General features: G+C 32.3%; 1 protein-coding gene across 1 annotated transcript in view; it reads left to right on the top strand.

The window, feature by feature from the left end:
- Positions 1-15,536, top strand: part of LOC129231064 (4-hydroxyphenylpyruvate dioxygenase-like protein) — a 41,179-nt gene that overhangs the window by 5,585 nt on the left and 20,058 nt on the right. Inside the window, exon 2 of the mRNA XM_054865311.1 lies at positions 2,499-3,147. Coding sequence (XP_054721286.1) covers positions 2,499-3,147 — 649 coding nt within the window. The remainder of the gene's footprint in view (positions 1-2,498; positions 3,148-15,536) is intronic.

Below are 15,536 nucleotides of genomic sequence, written 5' to 3'. Positions count from 1 at the left end.
TTCGCAAATAATCCGTTCTCATCATGAATCACTCCGCAACGATAGCAAGAAAGTATTGCCAGTTTGCGAACGACCCCTCACCATTCGTCGTCGCCTGTCCAAGAATTATATAAATTCGGCTCCTTAGATCGCTGATAACATTTTTAATTTTAAAGATATTGAGGTGGAATTTTTTTATGAGTTGTAGGATATATTTGATCTTTGAATAAACGTTATAAATTGCTATCTTTCACGCATGCGCAGTGAAAAATTAATTGCTTTAAACGTTCATATTTCATTAAATTTTCAATATTTTAACTGCAAATTTTATTATTATATTTCTCTAATATGCTGTCAAATATAATGGAAGTTTAGTAACATTTGACGGAAAACTCTGCGTGATATGAGCCGAAAACCTTCAAAAATTTTTTGCATTTTTTAAAGAAATGCTTAATTTTTTATAGATTTTTGACTTATTTCTGAAATTTATAGCTTATTTCCAGCTATTTACAATGAAAAATGATCAGAAACCTTTTTTTGTTTCCTAAATTTGTTGCTAGTCCCCCAAATGAATAGCAGACTTAACTGTTATTGGAAAATGACAGCTACAGTATACTTTTTAAGTGAAAAAAATTACAGAGCACTTGGTCTTTTATTTCTCGAGAAATCCGTAAAAACGTTAATTTTTGAAAGTGTCGCAATACTTTTGTCATATAGTGTATTTCAAATGACTGCGTATATCATTTCTTTCATATACTCCTCTTTGTTAAAACTTTCGTCAAAGAAAACATCACGTTCTTGACTATCGATGGATCATTAGCTTAAATTATTCGTTGCTATCTTAATACTTCATTTCTGCTTATAGTAAAGTTCAAAAGGCCAAAAATTCGGATTCAGTGAAATTGCTTTTTAACGTTTAAAATTCGTGTATAAATGTGGCTAAAAGTTGTAAGTGAAAATAAATTTTCAAAAGTTGGCAAGCTTTATCATTTCTAACTTTAATTATTTTTTTTTCTTTTAAGGAGCAAATATTAATTGCGGAGATCATTTCAATAAAATTGATAATTGTACGCAGATGACTCTTACACTCGATTAAAAAATAACACGAATTAGTTTAGTCATCATAAATATTTAACCTGAAAATATTGAGCAATTAGTGCGAAAAAATTGTTATTAAAGTAACATTTCCTGAATGTATTTTTCATATACATAAAAGGAAAACAAAAAACGTTGAAGTGACATTCAATTTGAACTTATATCATTTAATCGCTAATGATATTTTTGTTAAAACCTTACTAATTATTTCGTTTAATAAGGATAATTATAATGATTTTCGTAAAGACATTTTCTGATATCAATGAAGTTAAGCTCAACTAGGGAACTAAAGTAGCTGAAAGTCAAATTGGGGACTGAAATTTAGCTTTTCTTGAAGATTTTGTAACACTCAGCTTGATATCTTTTGATCTTGCTGCAACTTCGGAAGAATGTCCTTAGGTGAGCAAATCTTGTACAAGACTTAAGTACAAAAAACAAATGTGTAAATCATTTTTTTTTACTTACTCGTTTTTTTTTAAATTTATTTATTTCTTTTATTTATTTATTTTTTGTTAATCAAACATTATTTGCCTTGATTTTGCTTTATATTTAACTGTCATGGAAGGCAATTTAGAGCTCTACAGGCAGGAAATTAACAGCAAAAATTGAATCGTTTGATTAGAAATGGTAACAGCACTATTTTTGATATTATCTCTCTCTTTTAAATAAGGAGAAACTCTCAATTTTATTTGACATGATCAGTCAAAATTTGTTTTAATTAAGCACACTGTTATTGCAACCACTTACCAAATTAAAATAGTAAAAGATAAGACCGGTTACGTTTTCGTTTTCCAAAACAGTCAGAGTTTTATTTTAAAGAGATGTTAAAATTTCAATATAAACCATTGAATTACGGCTCAGTAAAACGTTCCTTGTCATCTCTAATTACTCTAAAACTCTGCTAGTACAGGACATCAGAATTGTTGCGTGTTTGTCATAGGTACTTGGTCAACAAATCAACTAACAAAAATGAAATATTTTTCTTAAATAATATCTCATGGCTGTTCTAGGAAACGATCATGTCACAAAAATTTTGCTAATCCCAAGTAGCATGCACGCACGGTGGGGAGATGATTGGTCAACGGTGGCTAACGGTAGAAACCAGTGGGGAATTGTGGGTTGGCAACGAGTGATGACTCTACAATTTCTCGTCATCGTTGGGCTAACCGTGAATATTTTCGACGGGCCTTTTTGTGGGGAAATAGTAAGGCACTGTAACAGATCGTTAGCCCTTTGTTGGCAACTGTTTGATCGGGTAACGGTTGCCAAAGCAGACATTGCCTACCGTTGGCCAGCCATAAGCTCCACCGTTGACCAACCATCCCCCAACCGATTGTGCTACTAGGGATATATAACTAGGGATATATATATATATATATCTGAGATAGTTAAAAGTTTTGCTAAAACTTATGTTTCTTTTGCAGATAGTTGTGCCATGCAGCCCGTGGTGCATCATGTGGAGCTCTGTGTTGCGGATTGGGAAGCATGTCTTAAAGCACTACGCAGCTATGGTTTCACCCTTTTTGCAAAGAGGATAACACCATTTTGCCAACAATGGGCTGCCAGACTTGGAAAGATTATCTTTGTGCTTACCCAAAGACAAGCGGATTATGTTAATCACAGCATTTGGAATGAGAGAACTGTTCGTGCTGAGCCATTAACCGTCATGTGTTGCGAAGACCAAGAAACACATCGAGTTGACACTGTGGTCAACGTCTCACTGGCAGTGAGAAATGTTAGTGCAGTTACAGAAAGGATAAAAGCTAACGGTGGTTCTGTTATTCAGCCAGCCACTAAAATTGAAGATCAAACTGGAGATATTTCTTTTTCCATAGTCCGTTCGATCGTTGGCGATGTTGTGCACACATTAATAAATGTTGATAACTACAAAGGTGTTTTTCTACCTGGATTTGAACCCGTGGAATCTAGTTATGACTCCGAATTACATGTTGACCTGAATAACAGTGTTACACACATCGATCATGTCACCCTTGCAGTAACCCCTGGAAATTCACAGGAAGTTATATCCTTTTATGAATCATGTTTTGGAATGGAACGTTTTGCAATTAGCAGGTAAGTATATCTTCAAATGTGCTCTGAAGTGAAATTAATTGAAATATACTTCTGTACCTTGAAGCAACAACAACCAGTCAGATTCTGACCAAATGTAATTTACGATAGAAAACTGACCACGTGTTCACGTAGTAGTAAACCTTTCTATTGAACAGCAACCAATGTAACGCCCTAGTATAGTAATCACACTAACCTAAATCCTATGATCTTCGCTTATACAACAATAAGAACTTTTTTTCATAGTTGAAATAAGCAAAGTCACTTTTACTTCAAATATAATTAAAATCATTTGAAATTACAAATACGTTTTTAGTGTAGTATCAGTCAATTTCTCTAGCTTCAGGTGTGAAAGTTAGATCAAAAACATTAAGATGCTTGACGACGCATCTTACAAAACTGATATTTTTGACGTAAGTCGTTGATGTTCCAAAGTACAGATTTAATCTTGTGCATATTTGTGATCACAATTTCATTGGTTTATTATTAATTCCATATCATTAGCATTACTTTTGACATTGTTACATAAACGTTATCATATTTATATAATTCAAAACATATTGATGACGTTTAGTGCAGCTTTAGTCCGGTAATTATAATAAGCAATGTTTTAATTTGAATTAGTAAATATTTGCGTAAGCAAAAAAGGATGCAGAACAATTCTTTCTTAAAACATATTTATTCAATAATTATCTATCTGGCTTATAGTTATAAGCGTATTAGATTTTTCTTAATGAAGATGTATAATGTCATGATGTATCGATTCAAAACAATGTAATTATTTATGGAGTGCAAAGCACAATGTCTAAGAATGTGCTCACGGTCAAAAATAATACTTTTAAGATATGCCTCTTTTATATTGGTAGAAATTTTTTTAATAACGTTCTTTTATTCCATTAAAAAGTTCAAGAACTTTAAAAAAATCGATAAAATGAAGTTTTTAATCCACCGCAAGGTTATGAAAGATTTCTTTTCTTCTTTTCTTGACAAAAATGCGTGTTGACTCTTTTATATAAGTGGGTTTACTAAACAAATGAGTTTCAAAAACATAGAAATGTGATAAAAATGAGTAAAATAAATTCTCTAAGCTGATTTTACTCACCAAATAAGCAGTTCACCGCACCACATGTTGATAAAATGGTGGTGAATAACGCATGCACAAAAATTCACCTTTCTCTTACAGAAACATCAAATAAAATATGCTTAAAATTTTTTTGTTCCTTAAACTATTTTTCTGAACTGATAAGCAGAACTCGGAAACTACGCTTGGAAACTTTAGCTTATCCCTCGGAATCATTAGCAAAGGAAGTCTATTCTATGCAAATGAGTCGTTACGTTATCATGCCCTTAATCATCGACACTCACAGTAACTTCATACTATTTTCGTCAATAATACATACTAGAAGTACTGCAATCATAAAGTTCAACTTTTACATTCCATAAGAGCAAATGATGAATGCGGATGAGTAAAATTATAATCGAAATTGTCAGGTTTAAATAAATAATATTGAATAGCTTCAACACATATTAAAGTAGAGTGTCCTAAAAAACACGAAAGTCGATTTTTCAAGTCGCACACCCTCTTAGATTTTTCCTTTTAGGTCAAAACAATTGCAAAAAAGTTTCATATTATTTGGACAACGGCAACCCTTGCAGACTTGCATCTGAAAGTATGAAACAGACTGTAAACTATGCCGAATCGAAAAAAAAAATTTTTTTTCGGAAGTTCGAAATTTCATGTCAATAAAACGTTGCTCCCATAACCCAATGTGTTCCACAAAGATATTCATCCAAATAAAAAAATATTTTGGTGTCCTGCAGGAAAGAGGCCAAAAATTTGTAAATTTCTTCAAAAAATTGATTTTTTTCTATATGCATTTTTAAAAAGTAAGGTAAATTTTAAGAAGTTATCAAGCTGAAAAATATTAGCAGTAAAGTCAGTAGTTAACGTTAAACCAAACTTTTTGCTCTCTTGCAATATTTAAGTCTTCCACATAGTACTCAAAATATGGATTTTTTTCAAGTTTAAGTTAAATGTTTCATTTTAAATGTATTATTTTTTTAATATTCATTCGCAAATGTTGATTTAAAAATGTGTTCGCCAATAATTTTTGTATTTGATATTTTATTTAAATGTATATATGTAGCTTTTCAAAAGATAAATCGAAAAGAAAAATCAATTTTTTGAAGAAAATTATAAATTTTAGGCCTCCTGCTGGACACCTAAATATTTTTAAATTTGGATTAATATTTTTTTGGCATATGTGGGGCTATAGGGGTAACGTTTTATAAACATGAAATTTCGAACTTATTTTTTTTTTTAAATTCGGCCTAGTGTGCACACTTTCAGGCCCAAGTCGGCACGGGTTGCCGTTGATCAAATTATATGAAACATTTTTTTACAATTGTTTTGACCTAAAAGGAGAAATAAAAAAGGGTGTGCGACTTGAAAAATTACCTTTTTTTTGAGACAACCTAATAACCTAGAATACATACTACATCAAATAAAATGTATATGCAGTAGTTAAAGTACAGGGACGAAATGATAAAAAAAAGCAAACAGCTATTTTGCCTTTTCCGCACCATTAACTATATGTTTTTTTTCTTTTCTTTTTGTATTTTTTTTTTTTGTTTTGTCACTTGTGAAGAACTTCCAGGGGAATTTAAAATCTTGGGGAATGTGTTTGTGGGGGGGGGGAGATTGGATGGACAGCGAGTTTTATTCATTAGCTTAACTACACACAAAAGTATTTCCGTCACAATGAAATTTAAACTCTTCTTGTTAAGAAGCAAATTAAGTATGAGCTTCAGTTTTGCAAAAACAATTATTACACATGTTCAAAGGGTCATAATGTCTTCAGAAAAATTCCATCTGTTGTGGAAAAACCCGAGATTTTAAATGATTTCGTTCCATAACGTGATCATGTGAAAAAATAACTTAGATTCAGAATCAAAAAGAAAAAAAAAAAGAATTTATAAAACGCTTCAAGCTGATACTAATGCTGTGAATTCGATTTTTTCCTTCTTTTTTTTTTTTTACCTAATGTGATTGCAACTGATGAATTGTGTTCCGATTGCTAAAAAAACTATTATTGCAGTTGCCTCTGAAAGAAACTTCCCGCACCAACTCGTTTTGAATTCAAGCATATAGCAACAAAAAAAGTAAAACCTCCGAGTTCTATTTGCATTATGGCTAAAAAAAATGTGTTGACAGTTTTGGAAAAACTTTGTTTGAAACTATATACATAAATTAGTAACAACGCTGAGGTCAAATCTCCCATAGATATACGATCTCTGCAGATTCAGGTTTACACAGTAGTATAAAGAATACTAGTTTAATGCAAAACATCGAAAGGTTTTGAACAATAGAAATTAAGCCGGTAACTTAGAAAAACATTAGGAGTTTTGGGTGTAAACAAACTTTTACACTTTGATATTCGTCCTAAAACGTGATTAAGAGTTTCTTCAGAAGATATCATTTGTAAAAACTCTTGTATACTCTCAGTGACTAGCTGTTGCGTAATTTGAGTTGAACAAAAGATGAAAATATATTTGGTAAAGATTTTTTTGCATTAAAATATACTATAAATTTGTGGTTTATTCTCGGACAGAGGAGTAGCTAAGTATAAACAACGCTTGCTCACATAATATTATAATGAATGTCATGAGATGTTATGGGCAGACTGATTTTAAATTTCTGTACAAGTTATCTACGACATTCGATTTCTTTAAAGAAATTGGTACGTACTAAAATATTTTTTCTTTAACTATATAAGATAAAATCCCTACACAATGTAATCTTCTTTCGTGCTTCTTCATTCCCAAATGTAAGATATCACTGTAAATATTGTATGCTTTCATCTCAAATGCGGGACAAGAAGCCTGGGCGGTCATTCCAAGCTCGCTAGCTTGCGAGATCGAGATTCTCGCTCACGTGATTAGTTGTGATGTAGAAATGTTGCAAAGTAGTATTCTAATCTATTCGAACCTAGCTTGCGGCTAGGTTCGAGTAGATGAGAATACTATTTTCCGACATTTCTACGTCACAAGCAATCGCGTGAGCGAAAATCTCGATCTCGCAAGTTGACGAGCTTGGAATGACCCCCCCAGGTTTTGATGATGAAATCTTTTAATTCAACCGCTCTGTAGTCATGAATTACTTTTAACTTGTATAGACATATTCAATATAACATTCTCGATACATTAAGGACGAATACGAGAAAACAAAATTAAGGCAGAACTATTCCAGAAAGGCAAAACATAAACATTTTAATCTATTCATCTCAACTAGTAGTATATTTTGATTGTGCTGAAAGTAGTAAAGTTTAAGAATTTTTCATGTCATCGTTGCAGAACATTTTTTAGGAATTAAACAAAACAATTATTTATTATTTAACTTGTATGGACGTATTCAATGCAGCATTCTCGATAGATTAAGGATAAATGTTTTTCCCGTACGAGGGAAAAAAGTAAAGGCAGAACTATACCAGAAAGGCAAAACATAAATATTTTAATCTATTCATTTCAACTAGTATGTTTTATTGCACTGAAAGTACTAAAGTTTTTTCAATGTCATCACTGCGGAACAGTTTTTAGGAATTGAGCAAAACAATTATCATTTTCTGATTATGTAACAAAAAATTCATTAATTTCTTCTACAGACTTTTTTTTAAGTTATAACTTTAATGCAAACTAAAATGATTTTGTGCAAAATTTCAAAAAGCAATCGAACGGTCTAGACTTTACGCGATGCACAAACATATGTACATACAAACTGTTTCTTCGTACACACTCACATGCATACGTACACACAACATACATAAATACATACATATGAATTTACATACATGCATACAAGAGAGACGGCAAAAAAAATTTTTCACAAAATGGCAAATAAAATACAGCCCTTTGAGAGATTCCGTAAAAGGGAGGACACTTTTGCGTACTCACAGTATTCTAAAAATTATATAATTATATAAAATTCAGTAGTATATAAAATTCAGTTCAAAAAAAAGCATTAGATAGTGTTGTTACATTTGCAGTTTTTGCTTATTCACACCATAATATTAAAACTAAAGTGTGTCCCAAAAGTTTAGAGACATCAAGATTTTCATGTTTTACAAGTTAAAAAGAGAAGTAACGAATTCAAAACAATTTAGAATCGTAAAAAATATCATTACAATATTAACACTTTATACAAATTACAATAAACAATCACAGACTTTATAATAAAATCTTAAACTTAAACTTTACTGTCCCGTAAGTTTATAGACAAATCATTATTTTTCTTCAATGTTCAAATTTTTAAGCCATTTTTCCTAATAACTTCAAAAACTCGATCAGGCATACTTAAAACAAGAGTTTGAAGAACTTCTGGCTTTAATGAAAACCAACTGCGTTCAATTTGCAGCCTAAGATCTTGAACTGTTGCAAACTGCCTCCCATTAGGGTATACATCTCGAGCTAATATTCCCCAGAGGTTCTCTATTGGGTTTAGGTCAGGATTTAAGGCTGACCAGTCCATAAGAGTTACTTGGTTTTGTCGAAACCACTGCATTGCAGATTTAGACACGTGAATGGAGCAGTTGTCTTGTTGAAATATCCATTGGTTCCCACCAAGTAATTTTCCAAATGGAAGTAACTGTTCTTCAAGCGTTTTCTGATAATCTTCGGAACATTGATGACCTTTCACGAAAGATATATCGGTTATTCCATTGAAAGCGAATGCTCCCCACTCCATGAGTGAGCCTCCCCCTTGTTGTCTGCTGAAAAAAGTTCGGGGTTCCTTGCGAATATCGTGCCAGTAATACACCCAACAATCAGGACCATCTAAATTGAATTTCTTTTCAACACTAAAAGGAACACTTAACCATTCATTTGTCCAACTCATGTGATTTCGGGCCCACTGAACACGAGCATCTTTATGCTGTTTTGTAAACTTCGGCGAACGACGTATTTTGCGATAAACAAGAAATGCAGTTGCCTGCAGTCGTCGATGTACTGTTGATTTTGACACTGGAAAGTTTACTTCTTTACAAACTGACCGTGTTGACAGGTTCTGGGTTGAAACTAATCTCACCATCTGTCTTGTCGTTCAGTTTTCTTTGGTCTTCCAGAACGAAAGTTTGCTTTAAAACAATTATCTTTTGACAAAATTTGATAAATACCAGCCCTACTACGTCCAACTTTGCTTGCAATGTCCATCACTTTTCATCCACACACTTTCAAACGATAGATTTGCAAACATTCCTTTTTAGAGAACTGCACATTGCAGGGCATCTTGGCAGTCGTTCAGAAACGGAAACAGAGATTCGTTTTTATGTCAGAAAACTTGTTCGTCACAAGAAAATGACCTTGTTGTATGCAGATTTTGACTATCAATATTAAAACCAGGTTTTAACATCGATTGTTCATATATTTTTGGGACAGCCTTTTTTCGTTTATATTTTTTAAAATTAGATCTATAATCGATGAAAGTTGTTTGAGCGTTTTATCATTTTTATGTCATCATTCGTTATTTGCATAGCTTATTTCGTTTCGCTTGCTCGTATAGTTAGCTCTTGGTTTCAATAAAATGATTGTCTATAAACTTTTGGGGCGCACTTTATTGGTTAGAAGCAATGTTAGAAAGCTTTAATTGTTTCAACTTGAAAAGACGTTATATTTTTTTTTTTTTCAAAAATACAATTTTGTACTACATAAGTAGTATCTTAACAAGATTAAGACTAAAACTCAGAAAGGAATTCTTCTTCCATTCCTAGAGCATTGATGATGTTTACAGAACTACAAAAGTTTCCGGATTTTTTTACTTCATTGATATTCTTTGAGAAGGGGTAATAACGGTGTTTCCTTTCTACAGTTTCTTGGATAACGACAGTATGGTGTAATGCCTTGATGAAGAAATCCAGGAACAAGTAAACTGTTGCTTTAGACGTCGTCCTTCGAGAATGATTGTGAAAGTTTTTATAAGTTAGATAAGGACTTATATAGGGCAAGATAGGAAAAAGTGTTCGGACTGTTTTGTAAAGTGAAGTTTGTTGGAACAGTGAGCTAACTCTTCTACTTTATATTGCTTAGTTACATGCTTGAAAAGTTTATATATGTCTTTATATTATTATTAAACTATAAATGTGAGTGCAGTGAATTATTTCTTGGACTTTCAGTATGATGGTTACTTATTTTAACGGTTAGTAGTTAGCTGGATATTGCCCGAGAGGCTCACAAAAAGAGATTTGTAGTATATAAATCAAAGCTAAGTAAAGAGCGAGTAATTTACTTTAATCACAAAGAATAAAAACGTAGGCTTTCATTAGTAATGCCCAATTAATTAATGATTTAAAACACAAATGGTTGTTTCAGCTCCAAATTTTAGCCTAAATTAAATCCCTCCCCAAGAACGTTTTATATGAATGTAATTATCTTGATTTTTATTTCTTTCTTTTAATGTGATCCACCAATTCAAATTATCAGATTTATTTCAGCTTAATAAATTAAATAAGCAAAAACATTCGCCGAAGAAATGACACATGTATGTGGGATCTCTTAGGCAAAATGCTGTTGTTCAATGCATTTTTTAAATATTACTTTTCAAATGAAGTATAAAGCCGTCACGTGCATGACAGCATGTCTGATTTTCCATGGAATAGCCCATTATGAATTTCGTTTTGGAACTAACACTGAAAAATATTTTTTTTGGAAAGCAAAGTACATATTTTTTTTAAATGCAACAATAGATTCGGAAGACTTTTTGCCTAGAATTTAAAAATCTAAAATCAGATGTCAAATCGGATGCATACTTTTATACTTTACTATTATTACTGTTTAAAAATAATAATTAAAACAAATATTGAAAAGCAAATGTTTTCTTAGCAAGTCATCCAAGTAATATACGTTCCCTTGGTCTGCAAATTTTTAGATTAAATTACATTTTATTTAGTGGTAACCTAAATAACATGCATATATACAGGATGTTCCGTTTTAACTCGCAAGACCTTTATTTTCGCGACCGTTAGTCCTCGATGTATACTTCCAATTGCAAAAATGTTCAAAATCAGATGCAGAGTTAAGGTATTGAAAGATTGAAGTAAAAATAAAAATAAGTCAAAAAATACAAAATTTAACTTTTTATACGGGCCCTAGGTCCCCTAACTTATGTTTATGGAAATAATCTCCATTAAAAAATAATTCCAAAACAAAAAGTTTGAAATTAGTACGACCAATATTCACCGAGGTATAAAACGCAGCGTTTTGTGACTTACACCACTTTTCACTCGCCGTCAATAACACCTTTTAGGGGAAAATATAACTGTTAACAAGTGTTAAAAATTATATCTGTGCATTGAGTGTTTTTTCAAGTTGTTCGAGGTTTTGTAGTGTGTTTTTGCGTATCATGGCATAACATTTGCATTTATTTTTGAATAGCAATGAAAAATATAAATACCTTGTTTTTCTTATTTTGACGACCTGTCATTTTTCTGAAAGGGCGATAAGTTCCAATCTCATCTTCAGTATGGTCCCTTAAAACTTCGAACTGGAATATCTCCTTTAGTTTTGGTCGCACAAATGTCAAGTTTTTTGTTTCAGTAATAGTTTTCAATGGAAATCATTTCTTTAAATATTAGTTAGGGGACCTAATGCTTGTACAAAAAGTTAAATTTTGTATTTTTTGACTTATTTTAATTTTGCTTCAAACTTTCAATATCTTAACTTTGCATGTGATTTTGAACATTTTTGTAATTGGAAGTATACATCTAGAACTAACGGTTGCGAAAATAAAGGTCTTGCAGGTTAAAACGGAACACCCTGTATATAAAAGGTGGTAAAAATTGAGTCTAATTATCCTACACGTGACGAAGAAATCACCCTAACACGTATTAACTTAAACAACTTAAAATGCATTAAAATTTGAAACATTGGAAATATTTTCTGGCGTTTTTAAAGAAAATTTCCTACTATGTTAAAGAAAAAACAGCACAGGATTTCGATTACAATTTTTGCAACATGCAGTTAATATTCGTAACAAAATGTATCATTGCTCGTAACACGTGCTTAATAAAAAGCTTGAATATTTTCATTTGATACATGCAAAGAACAAAATTTTACTTATTATTATTCTTATCACTTGCCAGAGAAAATGTTTATTGTTATACGTTGAATGTTATACTTTTCCTTTTAAGTGTTTACGAAGTATTTTCTTAGATGTATTTATTTACTTATACTCTGAAAAAGGTTTTAAAATATTTAGCTTGATTATTTTTTGCAAATTTCAGTGCATTTGTGTTGTTTTTAACTTAATGGTAGGATCATTTTTCTCATTTTAACGTGCGTAAGCAAAAAATAATAGCCTTAATTCGCTTTCATGCGCTCAGTAATACCTTAAGACTTTGGTTAAGTAGTTCATTTCCGGTATATTTTTTGAGCTATGTAGTTTAAAATAGTATTCTAAGTTCTAGTTCTTCCAAAGAGTTTTTCGTGCTCTTGATGTGGCAAAACCAGAAGTGCCCAACCGGAGGTGTATTGAAGGATATTTTTCTCTTTTGGGAGGTCTCTTGCTCTTGGGAGTCTTCGCGATATTTAGGTGGGTGTGCCTTTGATCTTGGGGGGGGGGGAGGAGGTACTACGTTTTAACTACGGTTCAACAAGTTCATTACTAGTTACGCTATATCACGTAAAAACAAAAACTTTCCTCCTCTTCAAACGGTATTATGTAAAAAATGTGTCTATAGAGAAAGGCATGATGGCTATTTATCGGTAGACAATTAGTTGGGCCTACAGTAAATAAAAAAGTTTAAGAAAAAAAAACAGAAATTCGTCTTGGTCAAATAACATCAAAATCCAGCCCTTTTGTTGTAACTGTTAACAACGTCAAGAGGCTTGAGATGAATTTACATTCATCTGTCTCCACTAACTCACATTTTCGAAAAAATGCAATACTTTGGTTCTCTTGTCCAGAAGATTGGGTCCGAAAATGTTGATCTTTTCTGGTTTTATTATTCTGGTTATTTGATTAGCATCGAAAATGTTTCATCAAAATCTCGTAAGAAAAAAAGTGCATATTGATATAGCTGCTTTATTATTTTAATTACGAGAAAAAAAACCACGCAGCCAATAATAATGTACGACGTTTACTTTTTCCTACTTTTGTTAATTGGTTGACATTGTAAAATATTTTAACTAAAAATATTTCTTTAATATTATTATTTTCTTTATTTTTTTGTAAAAAATACTAAGTATCGTCAAAACAATCAGTGCTGTTGAAGCACAGAATTGCGGAATTTTAAACAAGGATTTTGAAATTTTCGCTACAATAACATTAATTTTAAGATTTCTTTATTTAGTTTTATAGATTTGGTTATTTATTTACTACTGTTACTTTTATTGCTGTATTTTAGTTTGTTATACTTATTCATTTTTTACTTTAGTATAAAAGAGTATGAAAAACTTCTCCAAATAGAAATTATGCTTCTTACCCAATAAATATATAGTATTAATTAAAAATCTATGGAAAGCAGATTATTACTTTATAATATATGTATACTTTTGAAAATATACGTTTGATAAACAGGACTCTCACAATCTCTTTTTTCGTGAAAAATATCCTTATGGATATGCAAGCAAAGTCAGCTTTAACCAATTGATCCAGTAGTGCAGCATACAGTTCTTATTGTACTCAATTCACTGATAACTGAGGTGAAAGTATTGGATCATTTATTTATTCTTATGTTTTTAATCGAACATCCCATGTTAAAATTACCGTTGTACTTTTTAATATTATACTAGGGGGCTGTCCCCTGCTCGCTAACGCTCCTCAACCCCCGAAGATTGCTTTGCAATCTTATTTGATTCGTAAAGATTTGAATCGTCATTTAGAAAGAAACAGATTAAAAACGCATAATGGAGCTCCTTTTGGACCAAAAAGCACCCCTTCCCCGGGTTTCAAAATAATTTGTACCAACTTGCAGAGCTGTAAGGGCTAAGAGGCTCCTGCGCATTGCAAAACTGCAGTTAGGTACGTTGGAAAAGTCGCTTTCGTATTTGTGGCATATGAGGCAGCTTATGAGTTTGATCGAATTAGAGGCGCGTTACAATAGTTGTAGTATAGGGCCGTGGTGGCATGATCGGTAAGGCATCGGACTTGTGACCGGAGGGTCCCGGGTCCGATCCTCGTTGGTCGAAGATCCATCGTCTTCATTAATGGTGACTGGGGGCGTTAAATATGCTCGTGGTCACAAAGTTCTCCAAGTGAAACGATAACTCTGGGGGTGCTGGACCAGGGATTGCTCGGTTTCTGGTCCGATTCAAAAAATCAGAGCTGTCTACAGTGTCCCATCCAACTGGTTAAGCCACAAATAGTGGCAGGTACGGGGGACTCTGGAGTGAAAAGTAGTTGTAGTATGAGATGACGCAGGACATCGTACGAGACTGCTGTGCCCAAAAGTTCGATTGCATCGCCTTCGTTCGGGATTTTCCCAGCGATAAATGATCATTTTGCTTTCATTTTGTGTAATCACTTGCTAAAATCCATGTTACATCACGTGTGTAAAATTTATTTTCATTCTGACTACTCATTCACGCTATGGCATTATCAAATCCGTGCAATTTTTGCTTTCCAAAAATCAACAACTCAAACAGTATAAGTCCAAACATTCTAAGAATTTTGTTTTATTTTTTGAACTAGCTGATAATACCATTCAAGGAAAAACTCTGTTAGCTGAGATATTAAGTTTCAGACCATTTGTTCATTTGATGTGGAATAACCTGCTGTACTTCTCATTACTAATTACTCTGTAACTGAAACGAGAAAAAGAGAATGAAAAGAGATGATTAAATGAAACCAAAGATTCCGCATTAAATATTGACTTAAAAATTAGGTTAATGCTGTGAGAAATAAAATAGAAGGATTAGAAAATAAATGTATCCGTGAAAGAAAATTCAGAATGTGTGTATCAGAACTAGAGCAAACTATTAAAAATCTTTTCATTCATTTTGAATTCTTTCAAGCTTTGGCGAGCTTTTTCAAGGAGCCGCTAAGTTACAAAGGATGCCGAAATATTCAACTGTGATTTCTCGTTGTTTACGTATTGAAATACTGTTTAATTAAGCACTGTAGTTTGACTTTAAGAAACAATTTCGGTACATGCATAAAGTGTACATAGCAGTTCTCCTACGATAATTTCCATTCAGATTTTTTAAAAAAATGCTGAAAAGTTGTCACATAATGAGTAGCTAAAACTAAGACCAAGTAAAAAATAAATTGAAGTAGGAGGTAGCTATAAATGAATGAAAATTCTTATTTTATGTATCTAGTGCTTCCAAATGCACTTAGTTAACAGTTTCTGGAGCAGTTTCTGTCAGGTTTCTGTTAGGGATGAGGGAGTTCCCCTTCGAAGAAA

Source organism: Uloborus diversus, chromosome 10 (genome assembly GCF_026930045.1).
Source record: "Uloborus diversus isolate 005 chromosome 10, Udiv.v.3.1, whole genome shotgun sequence".
Lineage (NCBI taxonomy): Eukaryota > Metazoa > Arthropoda > Arachnida > Araneae > Uloboridae > Uloborus > Uloborus diversus.
This window is presented reverse-complemented; position numbering and strand designations above follow the sequence as displayed.